Source organism: Meles meles, chromosome 3, assembly GCF_922984935.1.
Source record: "Meles meles chromosome 3, mMelMel3.1 paternal haplotype, whole genome shotgun sequence".
Lineage (NCBI taxonomy): Eukaryota > Metazoa > Chordata > Mammalia > Carnivora > Mustelidae > Meles > Meles meles.
In genome coordinates this window covers 106,421,358-106,444,135 of record NC_060068.1, presented here as the reverse complement: position 1 = coordinate 106,444,135, position 22,778 = coordinate 106,421,358, and the positions used below count along the sequence as shown (strand labels likewise).

At 35.4% G+C, this 22,778-nt stretch overlaps 1 protein-coding gene across 7 annotated transcripts in view; it reads left to right on the top strand.

The window, feature by feature from the left end:
• The window catches only part of MATR3 (matrin 3), a 55,448-nt gene extending 37,510 nt beyond the window's left edge, over positions 1-17,938 (top strand). For 4 of the 7 annotated variants that reach the window (XM_046000532.1, XM_046000530.1, XM_046000531.1 and 1 more), the window contains 14 exons: positions 311-1,399; positions 6,291-6,352; positions 7,311-7,352; positions 7,691-7,803; positions 8,369-8,421; positions 9,272-9,397; positions 9,902-10,027; positions 10,190-10,357; positions 11,290-11,421; positions 11,889-11,932; positions 12,028-12,403; positions 14,365-14,731; positions 15,210-15,331; positions 17,501-17,938. In XM_046000532.1, the coding sequence (XP_045856488.1) occupies positions 488-1,399; positions 6,291-6,352; positions 7,311-7,352; positions 7,691-7,803; positions 8,369-8,421; positions 9,272-9,397; positions 9,902-10,027; positions 10,190-10,357; positions 11,290-11,421; positions 11,889-11,932; positions 12,028-12,403; positions 14,365-14,731; positions 15,210-15,331; positions 17,501-17,551 (2,694 nt within the window). In that variant the 5' untranslated portion in view covers positions 311-487 and the 3' untranslated portion in view covers positions 17,552-17,938. The remainder of the gene's footprint in view (positions 1-310; positions 1,400-6,290; positions 6,353-7,310; positions 7,353-7,690; positions 7,804-8,368; positions 8,422-9,271; positions 9,398-9,901; positions 10,028-10,189; positions 10,358-11,289; positions 11,422-11,888; positions 11,933-12,027; positions 12,404-14,364; positions 14,732-15,209; positions 15,332-17,500) is intronic. The other 3 variants (XM_046000534.1, XM_046000535.1, XM_046000536.1) reach the window with 3 other exon arrangements.
• The last annotated feature ends 4,840 nt before the right edge of the window (positions 17,939-22,778 follow it).

Sequence of the window (22,778 nt, the reverse complement as noted above, 5' to 3'; positions counted from 1 at the left end):
AAAGAAGAGACCCATCTATATTTTTATTGAAATTTTGATGTACTCAAGACATCTAATCCTTCAATTGAAATGTTTTTAAATTCAGTATGAAATTCCCTTTAATAAACTTTGGCATGAAAGACTACTTTTTAAATATCTATATGCAGGCTCTGCATACATCTGGAATCTGTTTAAGATATGTAATAAATTCCTTGTAAGTTTGAGATCTTATATGTTTTTTTTTAATCAACATGATGCATAAGTTTTTTTTCTAAAAAAAACAGCATCTACTTAAAGGGATTTATGACTAAAATTGCTTATTTTTCTACAGAGTTGTCTGCTGGTTCTCAGCTTGAAGAAGATTCTACAGTCCTTATTGATCCTTTTTCTTGGCGTTACCATTTTTTGAAGCAAAGTTAACCTAGTTTGCTAGTTTGAGCTTTCTTTTTGGCCTTCTTTTAAAAAAAATTTTTTTAAGTCTATAAACTAGACAAGAGATAGTTCTACAATGTCCAAGTCATTCCAGCAGTCATCTCTCGGTAGGGACTCGCAGGGTCATGGGCGTGACCTGTCTGCAGCAGGAATAGGCCTTCTTGCTGCTGCTACCCAGTCTTTAAGTATGCCAGCATCTCTTGGAAGGATGAACCAGGGTACTGCACGCCTTGCTAGTTTAATGAATCTTGGAATGAGTTCTTCATTGAATCAACAAGGAGCTCATAGTGCACTGTCTTCTGCTAGTACTTCTTCCCATAATTTGCAGTCTATATTTAACATTGGAAGTAGAGGTCCACTCCCTTTGTCTTCTCAACACCGTGGAGATGCAGACCAGGCCAGTAACATTTTGGCCAGCTTTGGTCTGTCTGCTAGAGACTTAGATGAACTGAGTCGTTATCCAGAGGACAAGATTACTCCTGAGAATTTGCCCCAAATCCTTCTACAGCTTAAAAGGAGGAGAACTGAAGAAGGCCCTACATTGAGTTATGGTAGAGATGGCAGATCTGCTACACGGGAACCACCATACAGAGTACCTAGGGATGATTGGGAAGAAAAAAGGCACTTTAGAAGAGATAGTTTTGATGATCGTGGTCCTAGTCTCAACCCAGTGCTTGATTATGACCATGGAAGTCGTTCTCAAGAATCTGGTTATTATGACAGAATGGATTATGAAGATGACAGATTAAGAGATGGAGAAAGGTGTAGGGATGATTCTTTTTTTGGTGAGACCTCGCATAACTATCATAAATTTGACAGTGAGTATGAGAGAATGGGACGTGGTCCTGGCCCCTTACAAGAGAGATCTCTCTTTGAGAAAAAGAGGGGCGCTCCTCCAAGTAGCAATATTGAAGACTTCCATGGACTCTTACCGAAGGGTTATCCCCATCTGTGCTCTATATGTGATTTGCCAGTTCATTCTAATAAGGTGAGTTAATGCAACAGATACTTCTAATTTCTTTTACATTGTAGTGCCTATTCTGTATTTACCTATATCTTTTACTCTAATTCTGTAGTCTGGTGACACTGAGTTGATCGAGAATTTTTATGCTTTTGAGAACACTTTATTTGGAAGGTAATTGTTTTTGAGCATTAAACCAGGGCTTTACATTAATACAATCTGCCTAGATTACTTCTGGCCACAAAGCTGTCATCCACTGGGATTATCTTGTTGGTTTTTGGCATCAATATGTTCTTCTTAATCATATATTTAAGCAGGTTTTTTGTCTGCTTTGTTGAATTGTTTTAAGTATTTTTTTTTTTTTTTGCAGTCAATGTGCTCTGCCATTCAGGATGCTAGATTTCAGCTCTCCATCTGTCTTGATTGCTGATTTGTATGTAGTAAAGATGTATTCTTGAACAATTCTCTTTTTTTCCTTATCTGTGGCTACAGGGAAAGAGTTAATGTAGAGCCCTGGTGTTTGTTTCAGTATGTTTCATATTTTAGATTAGTTCATTCTTCTTTTTTAATTTCCCTTTGACACAAACTCTCATACTATGACTGAAATTTTTCATCTTTTTTTTTCTCCTTTTCCACAACTTTCTTAAACATACTTCAAAACTCACTTTTTATTATCCCATATTGCATCTGTCCCTTTAGAGACTTGGAAAAATCAACTACTGCAGTATCCCACTCTATGTTCCTCATAAGCATATTCTTTTTCTAACTAGGCTGAGACTTCTGGTATAGTCATTTGAGCAAAAGGAAAAAAAAAAAAATATATATATATATATATCTAATTCTCCTTTGCTTTAATTATCACATCTAGCAAAATGGGAGCTTTTTCAGAATGCCCTTACAAATAACATTGTCCTTTCTCTTCCAACGTTTTCAATGTTACTTATTCTCACTGAATTTTTTTTTTATATACAGTGCAGTTGACTTAAAAGTCAACATAAATAGCACTCTAATAGCTTGATTACGATCTCTGACCGTCCATATTTCCTGATGTGCTGTACAGTTATTCTACTTAACATGTTGCTGCCATGAAATTGGATTTGATGATTACTATTCAGGATTTTTTCTTTACAGTAACATCTGGAAGGATCATTTCTTTTTCATATCTTTCCCTTTAAAATGCATTTTTTAGTGACTTGATTTTTTGAGTAAACTAAATCATAGATCATGAGTGATTTTGTTTTTAATATTCTATTTAAAAGTATTACCAGCCAGTCCCTTTTATGTGTTTGGCTCTCAGTATTTTTGCCTCAGGTAATTAAGAGAATAGACTTCTTTCATTTGAACTTACAGAATACTTTGAAAAATGTCTTTAAGAAGTTAATTCTTAGCTAAATTTATTTCTGTGGTACAAAAATTTTTGAATTATTGTATAATAGATACGTACAGCACAAAGAATATTTTAATCTTCAATCCAAATAAACTAAACTAACATCAAGTGCTAAATTTAAATTCCTAAATTAATTTTTTTGAAGATGTGACCCCAGACTCCTAAAAGTTAGGGAATTTTATTTGCTAGGTGTCTTTAGTGTTGTCTTTTTCCAAATATGTTGGATAAAGTTTTAGCTCTGGTGGGAGTTGATTTAATGAAAAAGTCCACAAAACTTTGGTGCCTCAGTTTTTTCTGTTACTTCTTGCCTTTTGCAGAATGGGCAATATTATCAGTGTTCTCAGATAGGGTCTCTAAATTCCAAGGAAAATAGCTAGTTACAGTGTCTCAAATGAAAGTGATTCTAAGGGACTTCAAATCTTTGCTAATGGAGTCCTCATACATCAAGAGCTATTGCTGGAAATCTTATTCCGACTTCGAGCAGTATTTACCCTTGTTGCTTGCACATAGAAAAACACTAAAGGACCATAAAAAGAAATGCAGGAAGGCTTTAATCAGAGAAAAGTTTCGGTATTATATGTGATTAATCTTTTCTCTCCAAATTTTGCTATTAGTTCCTGACCAATAATATTAATAAAACACTATAGTTAAATGGATCTAAATTAATGGAAAAAAAGTTTTAATATCTGATGAAACTTTGGATTCAAGAGTAAGGTACCCTGCCCTAGTGCAAGAGGTATTTTAAACCTGTCAAAATGCTTAGGCCCTAGCTGGTTTTGGTATTATGCCACAGTATTGGGAACATTTAAGAATTACTTGAGGTTCATTGATTTGTTGATTGATTTGCAAAATTTATATTTGTAAATGGGGCCAATTTTAAGAAGTGTAAGCACTCGGGTTGTCTTAATGTATTCCAGTTTCCTTAACATAGCTCATGTTTTCTGAGTATCTGCGTTATTGAAAAAAATTACTATTTACCTTTAGTTGTGGTCCTTTCTCATTTAATAGCTGATACAGAAACAATGACTTGAGAGAAAATTCCTGTGGTGAAAGTAGATAATGAAAATTTTTAAACATTTAATCCTGCTCTCTGGTATTGCTGCATAACTTGGAAAATCTGTTCTTTTCACTTAGTGGTAGTGTTAAATAGTTTACATGATCAAAACTTCATCTTACTATGCAATAAGGAACTTTTAGGTGAAAAACGTGATCTAATTTATCATCATTATTTGATATTTTAAGTGACTTTCAGTGATGGTGTTGCTTTTATTTCTTCCTAGGTCATTTTAGAATGTCAGATTACTTTTCTCCACAACCTCAGACTTCCCTCAGATTCTTTTCACTTAGAGTGCCCACTACAGCCTTTTCACTGTCTTGTTACTTGAGCTCATAGTTTTCCTTTTAGTATTATTCTAAAAGCCCTTAAAGTCTTTATTCTGCCATTCCAGAAGTGCTTCTCCCAAATTATCCTTTCTTTATATAATTTAGATACCTCAAAGACTGTTAAGGTGAATATAGTTTTCCTACAGAACTTCTACATTGAAAATGTGAATCCTTTTACCTTATTAATCTGATGTGAAAGCTACCTCAATTTAGAATCAAGGATATAGGTTTTTTAAAAACCCTTTTGACTCTTAATCCTCACTTTAAACCAAAGATGCCGATGGGGTAGTGCAGATTAGGAATGTGGGTGGGTTTGGGAGATACATAATAATTCTTTGATCTTGGCCTTCCTTCTAGTACTTTGAAAAACCAGCTACATTTTTGCCTTAAGTTTGAACCTTTAAAGAGCGTAGTGGATTGGATATAAATAGTTTTCTGTTCAACTAGATACCTTTCCATCTCCTGTCAGTTAGAAATGTGCATAATAGGGTAACTTTTACTCCTCTCCCAACACACTGCTTCTCAAGGACATTTTAAATAAAATCTGAATATTTTTATTTCAGAAAATTCTAAGTTAAGGTATTTGTTTAATCCCTCTTACGAATTTTGTGAACTTGACCTATGGCACCTCTTCTTAAAGCCATTTTAAAAGTGTCCTCCAATAAGTCAGTGGTCTGTTGCTTTGCAAGTACAAACTTTATATATCCCAAATAACTGGTTGTGGAGCCAGCTGAAGAGATTTCTTTAGGTTCCTTAGCTATTAGCCATTACTTTTAAAAAGATAATCTAGCTTTGAGGTACAGCTTCCATAGTTCTTTCATAGGATGTTAATTCTTTTAGGGGAGAGGAAGTATGTAAGCTGTTGTAATGTAAATCCATTTTTTAAAATTGGGTTTATAAAACACCATTCTGAAGCTTTTCAAGAAGGTAGCTCTTGTAATTTGGTTTCTTATTTTAGTTTAGCTCTAAGTGAGGCTCCCTTTTAAAAACATTGCCTGACTGTGTTTTATATTCCAAATATAATGTATTAGGTAGTGTGGATGTGACAGAAGTTGCCTCATTTTGTGGGAATTTGTGAAACCGTACTTGTAAAACAGGAATTGTAAAACGAGATAGCTTTATAAGCAATGTAATGACAGTTAATTTTTTTTCTTTTTTGGGCACTTATGTGCCTGGCAATGTTCTGATAAGCAGTTTCCCTTTAGTCATTCATTTTACATAAAATCCCAGGAAAGTATTGAATCACAGTAAATCTCAATAATAGGTACTGATAGGTACCAAGGATTCATGTCTATTAAGTGGCACCTTGGGAATGGAACCTAGTCGGTCTGACAGCAAAGCCTGCTTTGCTTTTCCTAACTCCTCTTTCTTCAGTTGTCTAAAACATTGATCATTTATATGTGGATTTTTTTTTTTTTTAACTAAAGAAGGAAAGCTTATTTGCATAAAATAGGAAAGAAGTTAATCCCTTAAATTAAAAATAACCACAGAGGAGCACAAATACTGATGAATATGTTTCCCTTACTAAAATTTGGAAACAGACTTTCCTGAAATTTGCTTCTTTACTTATGGGAAGTAGAATGGGAGCTTAGTTTTTTGATAAATGGGGACCATTTTCTAGAAAAACCATTCCTGTTGAATCTTAGCTTTTAATGGCTGTAGTACACTTGGAACACGCCTTTAAAGCTGGATAAAATTAACTAGTCACATAACATTTCTAGGAAAGTAGATAGAAGCATGGATATTTTATCATAGAGTTTTATAAAAGCAGTTCTAATGATACAATATATATAATCCAGTTTGGTCCACAGCAGAGATTAGTATGTCTAGGTGATCTCAAGGTCAGTTGTTATTCTTGATCTTTATTAACTCTCTTTTCCCTGTCAGGTCTATTATTATGTTAACCAAGTTAATCCAGTTTTTCCAAGAATGTGCATGGCGTATTTGAGGGCAGGATCATGCTACAAGGATTCAGAAATGGTTTTAAATTCATTCGTTGTGACTATTGAATGGTTAGGTGTTTTCTACAGTCTGTCATGCTTGAAAAGCATATGTTATACTGCATTTAATTTCCTAGAGTTTGAAAGGCTCAAATGAAAAATATTTTAGCTTTATTTTTGTTAATTCTACTAATTTACTTTGCTGCAGGAGTGGAGTCAACATATCAATGGAGCAAGTCACAGTCGTCGATGCCAGCTTCTTCTTGAAATGTAGGAGTTTGAAATACCTTTAAAGCATCCGTACCGTGAATCAGAAACAGCCATTGATTGGTTTTGGGGAGTTCCTCACTTGTTTGTAATATCCACATTGTTCAACACTGCATAGTTGATACTGACCAGGCCTTATCAATTACAGACAAAATGTTTAGATCTGGAATCTCATTTCAGAATATTAGGTTCAGTGTTAGTGGTGGTTTTTATTTAATATTATTTGTAGGGCAAATAAACATGGGCTGTCTTTCTGCAGATTGCAAGAATTTTTAATACACTTAAAGATGGCCTTTGATACATAGAATAGACTTAGGCATTTTCAATAACAATTAATACATGCTCTAAAAATATAGCAGATAGAAAAGGCATTAGGAATTAGAAGTTGTCGAGCAAAATCCGTCAAGATACACTTTTTGCTTTTGAGTGACCTTTGGTTCTGATTTTAAGCTGCTGGAATGGAATTGAATTCATAAAGAATCTCCCTGCCAAAACACACATACCCGTTGCTCACTAGATTGCCAGTTTTCACATACGTCTAGCTCCGTTGGGGCTTTCTTTACTTTCTAGTGTCACAACTCTGTTTTTGCTACTGGCATTTAATATTGGAGAAGGAAAACCTGCAGTTGGTCCTTATTTCTGTATATACCCACATTTCCAATTCCCCATGCAGCACTTTTTCCTCCTTATTACTTACCAGATAAGTATAAAATTAAACTTAAATGTATATTATCTAAATTTTCATTATAGAACACATTTGTTCTTGTTCATTTGGATCATTTTGAAGTTCTGGAGGGTTTTTTGGAAGTATCTATATGACATGTTTTAAACTATAGTATTTCTAACAGTTAAACTCTCCTGTAACTTCACTAATAAATAAACTCTGTTTTAAAGGCCAAACAAGGCTATTTTATAAAAAGGACAGTTTTATTTTAAAGTTAATTTTCTGGTCTCTTTAAAGCTACCCAGAATGGAATCCTGACAATGATACAGGACACACAATGTAAGTTAAAATTTTTAAGCTCTTGTTAATAAAGGAGATCATTGTAAGGAATTCAGGTTAAACTTTCAAAATTTATAAGCAAATATTTTCTGAGTATCTTCATTAAATATGAGAGTTTGGTATAAGTCACTGTGGGTGAAAGAATCTTTAGAATTCTAATTTTTATGTTAGTGATTATTATGTTATTGTTATTACAGCTTTTCCCCCTAGTTACTTCACACATAAATGCCTGCAAAGATTAGAATTATAATCATTAAAGGGGTATTTTAGCAATAAATCTTAATTATATCCTGATGAAACTTTTTGTATTCATTACATTTTATGTCTCACATTACTAGGGGTGATCCATTCATGCTGCAGCAGTCTACAAACCCAGCACCAGGAATTCTGGGACCTCCACCTCCCTCATTTCATCTCGGGGGACCAGCGGTTGGACCAAGAGGAAATCTGGGTGATTATAAAATTTGTTACCTTTCTCTAAGAGCTTTTACTAAAAATGAAATGCAGTGATTAGAGGTTAAAAAAAAACTTGTTGAAAAATTAATCAAAAATAACATCATATCTTATGAGAAGACATGGTTCTTACTATATTTGTGGTAACCTCTGATTTGTGTTTGAAAGATGTCCTGTTTTCCTGAGGCGTCTGGGTGGCTCAGTCAGTTAAGCATCCGACTCTTGATCTCAGCTCAGGTTTTGATCTCAGGGTTGTGAGTTCTGGCCCTACATTGGGCTTCTAGCTGGATATAGAACCTACTTTAAAAAGTGGGGTGGGGGTGCATGTGTGGTTAAGTTGGTTAAGTGTCCCTACTCCTGGTTTCTGCTCAGTTCCTGATCTCAGTGTCCTGAGATGGAAGCCCTTGTAAGTCTGCTTCGCTTCTTTCTTTGTCCCCCAGCCCCGAGTCCTTCTCTGCTCTTTCTTGCTCTCTTAAATAAGTTTTTTAAAAAAGATGTCCCATTATGTTATAACAAGTATATTTATTACAAGATCTTTAAAAAATTATTTTTTGTCTATAAAGGTGCTGGAAATGGGAACCTGCAAGGACCAAGACACATGCAGAAAGGCAGAGTGGTCAGTAATACAACTCTTACTTTATTTTAGGGGGAAGTGTAATTTAACTTTGAGATTCCTGTAAATTGAGTCTGTATTGTAGCCCTTTATTATAGAAAGGCTGCTATATTGCTTGAAAACTATCAGGCTTCTATATGACTTACAGTTAAGTTTAATTTTCATATACCCATAGTATAGAGCACTCATCTTGAGTGTAAGAAATTTTGCTGCAGGGGCGCCTGAGTGGCTCAGTGGGTTAAGCCTCTGCCTTTGGCTCAAGTCATATTCTCAGGGTCCTGGGATCCTCGCATAGGGCTCCCTGCTCTATGGGGAGCCTGCTTGCCCCTCTGCCTACTTGTGATCTCTGTCAAAAAAAAAAAAAAAATCGAGATACTTTATTTAAAAAATTTTTTTTTGCTGTCCATTTATGTCTACAGTATCCTATTTAAAAATAACTGTAACTGCAGAGGGTGCCTGGGTGGCTCACTTGGTTAAGTGACTGCCTTCGGCTCAGGTCATGGTCCCGGAGTCCTGGGATCGAGTCCTGCATCGGGCTCCCAGCTCCATGGGGAGTCTGCTTCTCCCTCTGACCTCCCCTCTCATGATGCTCTCTCTCACACACAGTCTCTCAAATGAATAAATAAAATCTTAAAAACAAAAAAAAAAACCTGCAGAGGCTTTCTGAAACTTTGAGATATACCCCAGTGAATCTGATTTCCTGTGTAGATTTAAAATTCTCTAGAATGTTGTGAGTTGTTTTAAATACTTAATCTGTTCTGGTTAACTTTAGACTGTGAAACTTCTAATATGTAACATGTTTTCATCTTGATTCTAAAGAGACCTCTTGACTTGATTTTTTCCTAATGGATAGGAAACAAGCCGAGTTGTTCACATCATGGATTTTCAACGAGGGAAAAACTTGAGATACCAACTATTACAGCTGGTGGAACCATTTGGAGTCATTTCAAACCATCTGATTCTAAATAAAATTAATGAGGTAGGAGTTGAAATAAGTGTAGTATTTATTCATTACTAATATAGTTCCTAAAAGAATTAATATGATTTTATATTAGAAAAAGCACTCAGTGTGAACTTAAATCATTAATATGGAATGTTAATAGAGAAAAAAGCAAATAGTTGAAGTATGTCAATAACATTAATTTCTAGGCCTAATGGATTATTTATTAATTGTCCTTAAGCAGTAAAATTGTCATTATATTACTGTAAGGGCTATAAAAGGATGACAATTCTTTGAGAAGCCATTCCAAACTTTTATTCAGAATGGATGCAAATTATTATTTGAAATACAGTAGACATAATAAATGACACTTGAGTAGCATGAAGGTAGTAAAATCTGAGATGACCTTTTAAAAAACAGCAAATTAACTATGTTGATTCTGTTTTTAGACTCTTAAAAATGCTTCGTAATGATTTAATATATCTAGAAAGACTTGGGCAGTCTTGTTTTATTTCGGAAATAATAATTTTGTCTCAATTTTAGGCATTTATTGAAATGGCAACTACAGAGGATGCTCAAGCTGCAGTGGATTATTATACAACCACACCAGCATTAGTATTTGGCAAGCCAGTGAGAGTTCATTTATCACAGAAGTATAAAAGAATAAAGGTAATTACCAATTTTTTCCAGATTTGAACCACCAACCATTTAATACATCGTTTTAATATACTTTAAGTTGTTGCTAGTAACTGGAATTACCTTAACTATTAACAAATAATTATAGGATACCTACTACCATTTGACTTGCCTATTTGCTTGTTTATTATTTAGAAACCTGAGGGGAAGCCAGACCAGAAGTTTGATCAAAAGCAGGAGCTTGGACGTGTGATACATCTCAGCAATTTACCTCATTCTGGCTATTCTGACAGTGCAGTTCTCAAGCTTGCTGAGCCTTATGGAAAAATAAAAAATTACATACTGATGAGGATGAAAAGTCAGGTAATCCCAAACAAAGAAGCTTTTAAGGAGGATCGTGGGGAAAGGGAAGGAGAAATAAGACAATATCAGAGAGGGAGACAAACCATAAGGGAGTTTTAACTATAGTAAACAAACTGAGGGTTACTGGTGAGAGGGCGGGGGTAACGGGGTAATGGGCATTAAGGAGGGCACAAGATGTAATGAGCACTAGGTGTTACGTGCAACTGAAAAATCACTGAACTTTACCTTTGAAGTAATAATACACTCTATGTTAATTGAATTTAAATAACTTTTTTTTTAACTTTTTAAAGATTTTTTTATTTATTTGACAGAGATCACAAGTAGGCAGAGAGGCAGGCAGAAAGAGAGGGAAAGCAGGCTCCCCACTGAGCAGGGAGCCCAGGTTGGGGATCCCAGGACCCTGAGATCATGACCTGAGCCAAAGGCAGAGGCTTAACCCACTGAGCCACCCAGGTGGTCCCCTAAATAGCTTTTTAAAAAATTTTAAGATAATTAGTGCTTTGAGGTTTTTTTTCTGTATCTTCATTTTTAATAAAAGAAGAATAATTATTTTCTCATAAATTTTAAATTTTCTTTGCTTAATAAGTGGTGATTTTTTTAAGTCACAGTGGATTCTCACTGTGTAAAACAGTAAATACTGAGAAACAATAAATTGGAAAACTAAACATGGTAACACTTTGCTTCCAAGTGTGCATCTAGAAAAATCTCCCTGTGTGTATGTAGGTATACTGTTTCTTTCCCCATTGATACTACATTACAGTGTTGCTTTCAACTTTATATGTGATATATACTCCATTGAGTAAACTGTAAAAAAAAAAAATTTAACTTCTGAGATGATGGGATATTTAGAGGTTTTTGGACTGAACCATTGATCTCTTATAAGCTGATTGCTTTTTTTTTTTCTTTCTTTCTTTTCCTTTTTTTTGTTTAAGGCTTTTATTGAGATGGAGACCAGAGAAGATGCAATGGCAATGGTCGACCACTGTTTGAAAAAGGCCCTTTGGTTTCAGGGGAGATGTGTGAAAGTTGACTTGTCTGAAAAATATAAAAAATTGGTACTGAGGGTATGTAGTACTAAATTTGTCATCATTATAAAGCTTGTTTCACTTACTTCAAGCACAGCATGCTTATAAACATTTCTATTTGCTAATAATACAGGATTTGGTTATTTAAAGATAACAATGTTTTTTCCCTTGGTGTTTTTCAGTAGAAGTTTGTTGTTGTTTTTAATGGTGTTATGTTAAAAATGCCTTCATTGGTTTTATCTATTTATATTTAAGATTTTATTTGAACTTGAGTTCTGCTACCAAAATATTTATTTTCCACTGCTCTATGCTCTGTCGAAACGTTGATTGTAATGAATTGCTTACTCGAGGCAGCTTACGTTCTTAGGTATGGTTACTGGGATTGAATAAGCTTAGTTGATGGTATGAAGGATTCCTTAACTGTTAGTTAATTGGGTAATTATATAATCTTCAAATGAATGTATTCTAATACATTTATTTAACTGATACAAAATTTTGTCTTTTAGATTCCCAACAGAGGCATTGACCTACTGAAAAAAGATAAATCTCGGTAATTTCATTTTATGTGTGTATATACACTGGTATATTAAACTTTTGTTTTCCAACTCAGGAGAATTAATTGAGGGGGTATCCTTTTGATTTCAGGAAAAGATCTTATTCTCCAGATGGCAAAGAATCTCCAAGCGATAAGAAATCCAAGATAGATGGTTCCCAGAAGACTGAAGGTACAACTGAAGGTAAAGAACAAGAAGAGAAATCAGGTGAAGATGGTGAAAAAGATACAAAGGATGACCAAGCCGAGCAAGAACCTAACATGCTTCTTGAATCTGAAGATGAGCTACTCGTGGATGAAGAAGAAGCAGCAGCACTGCTAGAAAGTGGCAGTTCGGTGGGAGATGAGACAGATCTTGCTAATTTAGGTGATGTCGCTTCTGATGGGAAAAAGGAACCTTCAGACAAAGCTGTGAAAAAAGATGGAAATGCCAGTGCTTCAGCAGCTGCAAAGAAAAAGCTGAAAAAGGTAAAGGAAGATTGTATGTTGACCTATGTTGACAGAAAACTAGATCAGATAAATACTTCTTATTTACATTAGCAGCATCAGCTTAAAGGGAATTAGTCACTTACATTAGAAAAATATCAGGTATGAACCATTTATAGAATAAATATTTAAAAGTAAACTCTGCAATAAATAGGTTAAATAAGACTTTTTATAGTAGTTGTTAAAAAGTGTCAATTAACAGAAGGAAGTTTTAGTCAGGTAGGAGAAAGTCTAAATCTACATGTATTTGTGTAGTATAGCGTGTAAGTACTGGTAGGCAGCCTTTTAGTACAGCTTATTTTTCAAAAGATGGGATAGGAGTTTATAATAAGTTAATTGGCCCAAGATACTAAAACATTTGCCATTCATTTAAAAATTGTTAAACTTGAGGCATCTGGCTGGTTTAGTCAGTGGAGCATGCAACTCTTGATCTTGGGGTTGTGTTTCAGGCCCCAGGTTGGGTGTAAAGGTTACTTAAAAATAAGATCTTATTTTGTTAAGCTTGAAGAATTCTCATATTTGAGAAACATAAGCTTGATGAGATAATACAGTAACTTCTAAGACATTTTGCTTAGAACACACATCAGTGATAAGCATATAAGGTGGTGAATACAAATATAAAAATACATACAAAGCATAAAGAATAGTAAAACAAAAGACCATGATCTACTGATTATCTGCATTAAGGATTAGAGCACTAAAATGCCTTTGAAGCCCCTTATGTTTAAATGACTCTTTCAGTGAGAGAGGTCCTTTCCTGGTCCATTGGTTCCTTGTAAGCAACATTCAGCCATTGGAAGGCAGATTTTGTTGGCTTGGTCACATAACCTTGTTTTGTTTTTTATTGTTGCGTTTTTTAAAGATTTATTTATTTGAAAAGAGAGCAAGCCAGAAGGAGCAGGGGAGAGGGGCAGAATGAGAGGGCGAATCAAACTCCCTGCTGAGCAGGAAACCTGACAGAGGATTGGACCCGAGGACTCTGGGATTGTGGCCTTTGGTGACCTGAGCAAAAAGCTGACATTTAAGCTACTGAGCCACTCAGGTGCCTAGACACATAACTTAGTCTTAAAGTTACTGTTCTGGCTGAAGTGGGTAATTGTTGCATCATATGTTTGCACTCTTTTTTTTTTTTTTTTTTTTTAATTTGACAGAGAGAGGGAGATCACAAGTAGGCAGAGCAGCAGGCAGAGATAAGGGGGAAGCAGGCTCCCAAATGAACAGAGAGCCCAGTGCGGGGCTTGATCCCAGGACCTGAACGGGAGGCAGAGACTTAACCCACTGAGCCATGCAGGCGCCCCAGAACTTTATATTTGGACTCTTAAGAGCTGATACTTACTACATGCTATAAATTTTTCTGAGCTCTTTGTGTGTGCTAATAAACTTATTCCTTACAGTAACTGCAAGCAGTAGATAAATACGTTTATTAACCTGGTTTTATGAATGAGAAAACTTAGGCATAGTGAAGTTCAATAAATTGTCCTTGGTCATACTGCTTGGAAGTGACAGAATCAGAATTTAAACTTAGACAGTCATGCTCCAGAGCTTGTTTTTTTTTTTTTCCCTTTTTTAACCACTTTAGACTTAGTGTTCTCTAAATAACAGTTGTATCCTAAGATACTGTCTTCCAAAGGATACCATTGAACTACTTTCATCAAAGCACATTTTGATACAGCTCCTTGCAGCCTAATAGTTTTAAGAAGTGTAGAATATAATGTCCTTACCTCATTTATTTTCTGCTCTTCGTGTGAGGCAAGCTTTTAATTATATAGTTTTAAAACAAAGTTGTTTTAAAAAACAACAGTGATTTTGGGGAAGAAAGGAACAAGTCAGTATTTTGAAAGAACGAATAAGGACAAAGACGCTATCCCTTTCCCTTCAAGTAAAGCAAATGGAAGGGATGCTGCAGGATAATTGTTGCAGAGTAAATTTGTCTTTCTTAACAGCGTCGTTTCCCAGGGCGTATGGAAGGTTTTGTCACTCTAGATGAGGTTGGTGATGAGGAAGATTCGGAACTTCAGAAACTTCGTAAATCGGGCATGGCATTTAAATCTGGTGACAAAAATGATGATGGTTTGGTTGAAATTAAGGTGGACAAGATCGAGGAACTTGATCAAGAAAATGAAGCAGCGTTGGAAAATGGAATTAAAAATGAGGAAAATACAGAACCAGGCGCTGAATCTGCTGAGAATGCTGATGATCCCAATAAAGATACAAGTGAAAATGCAGATGGCCAAAGTGATGAAAACAAGGAGGATTATACAATCCCAGATGAGTATAGAATTGGACCATATCAGCCCAATGTTCCTGTTGGTGAGATATAAGGCTTTGTTCTTCCCCCTCACCCCTTCCAAGTTCTATTACTAAATAATTTTTAAATTGGTCTTACATAAACTTTGATACCATTTTAAATTTATTTCTCTGCAGAATGATTTGTAAATCTTAATTGATACATTCTTCTCCACTTAACCAGCTCTCCTCATTTTGTATTATCTTTTGTTACCATTTCACAATATGTTCTTTCTCTGCATAAAGGTTTCTGAGAATTTCACATTGCTTTTTCTTTATCTTTTTTATATTTCTGCCTTCTTAAGAGTACAGTTAGGTGGACCTTAAACATCAGTTAAGTACAATTAACTAATGATACTATTGTTTTTGTTTTTGTTTTAGCTTAGGCCATAATGGACTTCTCACAAATATCTCATTCAAATAATGATGGGAAAAAGATTTGAGAACACTAATTAAAACTTCTGATTTACTAAATTTGTAAGAATGTATGTTTGTGTTCTAGGTATAGACTATGTGATACCTAAAACAGGGTTTTACTGTAAGCTGTGTTCACTCTTTTATACAAATGAAGAAGTTGCAAAGAATACTCATTGCAGCAGCCTTCCTCATTATCAGAAATTAAAGGTAAGGCTGAATCTAAAAGAGTAGAGTTCTTTTACAAAAACAAATCGTATAAAATTACACAAAGTAAAATGTGTATGGTACCTTCTGTAGACCCATCACAATGCTTTATCCTGGAGATGACACTTTGATTTCTTTGTTGATGGGCCTTAAGCAGTCTAATGAATTCTAGGAACATCTATTGAGCCTTTTCTATAGTACGTTCTAATTAAATAATTGAATACTTTTTTAGGCTGTGTTATAAATTCTGTTATAACTAAAGTTACCTATTCCCAAGTGAGTATTAGACTGTCATTTCTCTAATTTGGAAGATTCTGGAGGCCTGAAAGCCAAGTGGAATAATAAAAGCTTTTTCAACTTTTATGATGTGCCATGTCCCTTCATACTTAATGATTTTTACATTGATGTTAAATTATTTGATAATGATATTCTATAATAAATGGATTAAAAAATAAAACATTAATGAAGCATAACAAATTCCTATTTGGATATTTTGAAATTTGGTATTTTAGTTACTGCTTTAAGGACTGAGTATTAAAGCAGGTAATAGGGGAAAACTTGAAAGGCTTTTAACTCAGTAAGTACAAATAACCTGGTTTTTGCACTGTTTTGTAGTAGAGAGCTACTGGAGTATTCCGTTACCGTACATGTTCTGTGTGTTGATTTATATGGATAAAGATAGCCTTGGTTTTGGAGGGGGGCCAGGGGATGGCCTTGAATTTAGGAAATAATTCCATTTCTTGGCTGTGTCACTAGTTTGAAATGAATGTATTCTTTGCTACCTGTGTGTGTTTTACGTTTAACATATGAAAAAAGAATGGTGGTTTAATTGCATTAGTAGCAGAGATTGTGTATTACACAGAACAGTGTTGAAATACAAAAGTTGTCTCAGTGCTTGATACTTTATAAGTGATATGCTTCTAATATTTCCTAACTATTCTAATTTTCATTTGTTTATTGGAGGTGACTTTGTAATTCTGTGGTGTTTTTTTTTTTAATTTTTTAAAAGATTTTATTTATTAAAGAGCATGAGAGGGGAGAGATCAGAGGGAGAAGCAGACTACCCCCACTGGAGTTGAGAGCCCGATGTGGGACTCGATCCTGGGACTCCAGGATCATGACCTGAGCCGAAGGCAATTGCTTAACCAACTGAGCCACCTAGGCGCCCTCTGCTATTCTATTTTAAAGAAACTTTGTCGACTTCACTAAACTTTTTTATGTAATATATTTTGCTAATGATTAAATGACTTGATACTTTCCTGAGTGTTTTTTCCAGTGGCTTTTAACCCTCTCATCAGTTGGGAATAACTATAGAGTTGAGAAATTCTACCCAGAAGTAAAGAAACAATGGGTGTTTTACATTTGGCGGGAAGGGTTACTTACTAATGTCTTAATATGTCCAAGAACTCTAGAAATTACAGGTGCAATACAGGGGTCACCACTTTTATAGATAAGGTAGGGTTATGGAGGGGGGCATATACCCACAGTCATTCATTTAAGTATTGGTATGGCTGGCTTTATTGCTGTAACAGAATTGAGTAGTTGAAATAAAGAATAGCCCACAAAGAAGATACTTATTACTAGAAAATATTTCCCCACTTTAATGGAAGGCGCAGTATTTGAATAAACGTGTGTTATTTTAACTACTGTATGTTCTTGGAGTAGTGGCAGTTCTTCTGTGCAAGTATGATCTTTGTTTTCTTATCTCTATAAGTTAATGTTAACTGTAAATTGGAATAATCTTTTTTCTGCATTTTACTGTTTTTTTCCATGTTTTTCTGTGCTATGATCTAGTTTAGTTGTTGTTGTTGTTGTTTTTAAGATTTTATTTGTTTATTTGACAGAGAGCACGAGGCAGGCAGAGAGAGAGAGGAAGGGAAGCAGGCTCCCCGCTGAGCAGAGAGTCTGAGGTGGGGCTGGATCCCAGGACCTTGGGATCATGACCTGAGCCTAAGGCAGAGGCTTTAACCCACTGAGCCACCCAGGCGCCCCGATCCAGTTTAGTTTTGTATACTGACTTAAAAAGAATACCAAATTTTTAAAATAACTGATAACATTACAGTAAATTACACTCAAATTCAAAAATTTGGGTAGAGTATTTTATTTTGGAGTTCATCCATTTAGTTTTTCTTAGGTGACTTAATGCTTGTAATTTTTTTTTTTTTTTTTCAGAAATTTCTGAATAAATTGGCAGAAGAACGCAGGCAGAAGAAGGAAGCTTAAAATGTGCAAGAAGCTTAACAATTTCAAAGAAAATAATGGTTCTTTGTTTTTAATGTTAACCTTTTTTAAATACAATACTGATAGTTAGAAGAAAACCATTGTACTCTTTTGTTTTAGTGGAAAAATAATAGATGTCTGTTCATGTGTTAAGTGTTAGAGCAAAAATACATACACGGTTAAGTTAATGAAGAATTGTTTTTGTTTTATCAGAATGGTAAAAGACCGGAGTACTTTGTAGAGACTGACTCATATGTAAGCTACTTAAGACAACTTGCACCACTAAGAAAAAAAGATGTAGAATCATTCAGAGAAATGAAATTTAGTTCCAAGCTTCAAAGAAATGTCAAAACTTTTGATTCCATTCAATAAAGAACAAAACCAATTGTATTTTTATTACTTTTCATCTGAAACATTCCACATTTTAATCTGAGCCTTGCAGACTTTTCATTTGGAGTTTGAAGCTTTTTGGTTGCTTTTTATTTGGAGATCTTCATGATAAGAGATTGGCAATTAAAAAGCAGGTGCAGTTTTCTTTTAATGTCATGTTGTTGTTTAGGTAATAAGAAATACTAAGTAATTGGCTTTAGATTTTTGTAATTTTTTCCCCTAAGTTCCTGCTAGATTTCGTATTCTAGTAGTTAATGTATTTTCAGTGAAATGTAAAAAATACTCCCGTTCTCTTTGAGCAGTATTAATTTCTTGAGATCTTATTGCTTGTCACTTGAATCCTGTAGCTGTTATACATCTGGTATAAGCAACATTTGATTTTTGAAGTGTGTAGACCATCTCTTCATATTTCAAAATGTAATTTTACATTTCTGCATTTTAAAACAGTTTGGCCATAATCTAGACGCACGCTTCTAATTCACATACCTGCATATGTGACCTTTGTGAACAGAAATTTGCATGTATAATCTGTGTTTACTTGTAACTTTCTGGTAATATACTGCTTATATCTGTGGATTCAAGTTTCTGAAGTGAATACCAATAAAAAAATACTTAGGCCATGTTCATTGGTTATACATGTTTGGAATGTTAACCAATATTTTTGTCAGTTGTGGTTTTTATTCACTGTTACACTTCTTTGCATGCTTTAACAAAATTATTACATTTTTAATCTAGAGTGTTCTAAAGACTGCTACTAAAGATCTGAGTTTTAAAGTTTTTGGTGCTGATGGATTTCTTGTTCCTGTTACATAAAAATGGGACTATTCGTGGTCTTTAAAAGCCTTTGGAGGTTAAAATGATAAGAGTGAAGAAATGGCAAAAGCTCATGTTTAAACCTGTCTTAAGTATCAAACAATAAAATCGGAAATAACATGGAGTATCAAGAATTAGTCTTACCAGCTTTTCAAAATTTTTTCGGATTCTTGGTATAAGGGATTTACCTATTGTCAAAAACAAATTTTTAATGTTAAAAAATAGAACTTAATAAGAATTCTCTTTGGAACTCTTAGGTCTGTATGTGTTTAAGGGATATATCAGAATTTTGTGGTGTATCTCTGAAAGGCAATTAACTTTTTAATGTGACATGCACAAAAAATCCTCACCAGTTTATTTCTGCAGTTTAATTTTGGCCTTTACTAATTACCCACTTTTGTTTATTCCAACTGTTAACTAACAGCAAGCAACACGAAGTATCAAGTATGCATTGGAATCCCTAATTGTTTCCTGTCGATGATAGCATTTTTCCATAGGTCCGACTTTGTTGGCTCTACCAAGCTATAGAAGAGAAAGTTCAGTATCTTCATTTGATAACATTTAGAAAGCAAAAATTTTCATAAGTAAGCTATTAGTATTTCCCATATTATAGCAACCTTTTTTTCATAGGAATGTTTTCACTTAAACCTGGTATAAAGTTTAACATTTTTACCACTGTCATTTTAGCCTTTAGTTTAATCTTAGGTTGATTCTCTGAGGAAACCTTTAAAAACACCTTGAGTATGTATTATTTTTTTAAACCTATTGCTGGTAATTTGAGATTTGAATGTGACTCTGATAAAGGCTTGAGTTGACTAGCTATACTGTAAAGGGTTAATTTGAAAATTTATTGATGAGGAATGTGAATTTCTGGTCACAGTGCACTAACTTCTGTAGAGTCTAAATAATACAATTTTGAGGAAATTTTTAAGGTTATATCCGTTCTCTGATTTCCTTTTAAGGGGATAGCCTTCCTCCCCCAGTAATGTGGAACATAAAATATATCCTGTTAAGTGTTAATGGCAGGTATTAAGAGTTATAGGGGGAAAGTACCATTATTTTTTGCCTAGCTTTGTTCACGGTGGATTTTCAGTAATATTACCCTGAGTAATATTGTGACAAAAACAGGCTGGTGGTGGAGGCGCCTGAGTGGTGCAGTAAATTAAGCATCTGGCTCTTGGTTTAGGCTCTGGTGTGATCACTGGACCGTGAGCCAATTGCATTGTGCTCAGCGTGGAGTATGGTTGGGATTCACTCTATCCTTTTGCCCCCTTTTCCCCCCTACTCTCAAGCTCTCTCAAATAATCTTATAAAGAGACTGATGTAGTAGAAATCTGCAGGTACACTGTAGTAGAACAATTTTTAAAAACCAGAATCATGGGGTGCCTGGCTGGCTCAGTCAGTGTGGAACATACAAACCCAATCTTGGGATTGTGACTTTGAGACCCAAGTTGAATGTAGAGATTACTAAAAAATCTTTAAAATAATTTATGAGAGAGCAAGAGAGGGAACACAAAGCACAGAGGAGCTGGAGAGGGTGAAGCAGGCTCATGGAGCCGGATACCAGGATCCCAGGATCCCAGGATCTGGGATCACAACCTGAGCTGAAGGCAGATGCTTAATGACTGAGTCACCCAGGTGCCCCTAAAAAATAAAATCTTAAAAACAAAACAAAAAACAGTAAAGTGTTTGATCCAGTGTGTGTAGGTTATTTAGGATAATTTGCACTATGGCTAGAAGCAGCTCTATATGCTCTTTTATTGGTCTCCATTATAGAATATGGTTTAATATAGTTGAAAGCTCAAGTATTGGTTGGTAATGTGTTTAGGTTTGGGTATTCCCTAGCAGCTCTGAGCTGTTTGTTGAGCTGCTGTTTAAAATGCCCTTTCCAGAGCTCCTGGCTGGCTCTTGAGAGCTTTTAAGAGACAGAGCCCAAACTGGTGGGGGAAGGGCGGACAGAGGGAGAGACCGAAGTAGGATTAGATCTGAAGTAAGGGTCAGTCTCAAAATCCTGTGATCCTGCCTGGGGCCAACATCAAGAGGTGGACACTTAACCCGACGAAGCCACCCAGGCACCCCCAGAATAAGATCTCTTAAAATATGGAATACCCAGGGTCATGGGATCGAGCCCCCAGTCAGGTTCCCTGCTCAGCGGGGAGCCTGATTCTGCCTCTGCCTGTCTGCCCAGTTTATGGGCTCTTTTGCCTTCACTCTCATTCTCAAATCTTAAAAAATTATGATAGCCTGAGACATGGTTCAAAGACTCATGCTTTTATTTATTTATTTATTTATTTTTAAGATTTTATTTATTTATTTGACAGAGAGAGATCATAAGTAGGCAGAGAGGCAGACAGAGAGAGTGAGAGGGAAGCAGGCTCACCGCTGAGCAGAGAGCCCGATGTGGGACTCGATCCCAGGACCCTGAGATCATGACCTGAGCCGAAGGCAGCAGCTTAAACCACTGAGCCACCCAGGCGCCCCTATTTATTTTTTTAATTTATTTTTTCAGCGTAACAAGACTCATGCTTTTAAAAAATACCCTTTCACTTTGATGCAAGTCAGTTAGGGGTAAGGCCAAGATTCTTAGGGTCAGCAGTAGTAAACAAACCAAGTTACTGTTTTTCTTTAGTGGTTCTCAAATGTTGGCATGCATCAGAATTACCTGAAGGCTTTGTTAAAATATGGATGGGGTCAACTAGAATTTCTGCTTTGCTGGGTTTTGGGTGGGTCTTGATAATTTGCAGGTTTTGTAAGATCTTAACTTATTTGACAGAGATCACAAATAGGCAGTGAGAGACGGAAGCAGGCTTGCCGCTGAGAAGAGCCCAATGCGGGGCTCCATCCCAGGACCCTGGGATCAGGACCTAAGCAGAAGACAGGCTTAACCTTCTGAGCCCCCCAGGTGCCCCAATAATTAGCATTTTTAACAAGTCACCAGGTGATGATATCAATTGGAGAAGCCACACTTTTTAGAATGACAGTTTTACTTGTAGCTAAAGAAGTATTTTGGCTAGGGGTTGTAATCATGCCTACTTCAGGTACTCTTGCCTTTTTTTTTTTTTTTTTTTCCTGCCGGGTACTATTGTTCCAAACCTAAAACTAGGGGAAATGCTAGAAAATAATCATTGTTTGAAACTTGTTCAAAGCATTAAGAAAAAGGGGGCTGGTGGAGCGATTCAGTTAGTTGTGTCTGACTCTTGGTTTTCAGCTCATGTCATGATCTCATGGTCCCGGGAGAGTTCCCCCCTCACATCCCCACTCGTGCTCTTTCTAAAATAAATTTTTTTTTAAAACCACCAATGGAAGATACCCCATTTCAGAGCTGTAGATACTGCTTTTCCAGGTATGCCTTTTATCTTTTGCTCAGAACATTAAAGTCTTGTAATTTTCTGGGAACTGGGCACAATCAGACATTTAAGGAAAGTTACTGGGGCAGAAACATGAAGTCTCAGGAATTCACTATTTTGCCTAGTTAAATGTTTAATTACTTTTCCCACTGTATCACTTAATGACATAGGAACTAATGAAACAGCTTCGTTATAGTTGAAGTTTCAAGTGAATGGGAAAATGGAAATGGCTACCTCATCACTCAAGTACATCTAACTTGATAAACTATAGTTGATACCGAGTGGAGCTCAACTAAAGTACTAGTTATTAGGTAAAAGATAAAACTTAAATTACAGAGATTAGACAAAGTACAGGTGAGGACTATTGGAAGGTAGTATACAATTAATTTTTATGACCGTGTTAACATACTTAAAGATTTATGTTAAGATTTTTAGCCTTGGCTTTTCTGTGAACTTAAAGTTCTAGATTTAGAAAGTATTATAATTGCCACGCAATTAAGAATTCTGAAGATGTACAATAGGAAATATGAAAACAATGAAAGGGAAAGGCAGTCTGTATTGGATCTAGTGGACCAAAAAATTGACATTTTTGCTCCCCCCATAACTTTACAACTTGTAAACTTGGAGTGAGGACGGCATTAAGTACAGATTTAATGATCTCTGATCCGTGATGTTCTTGT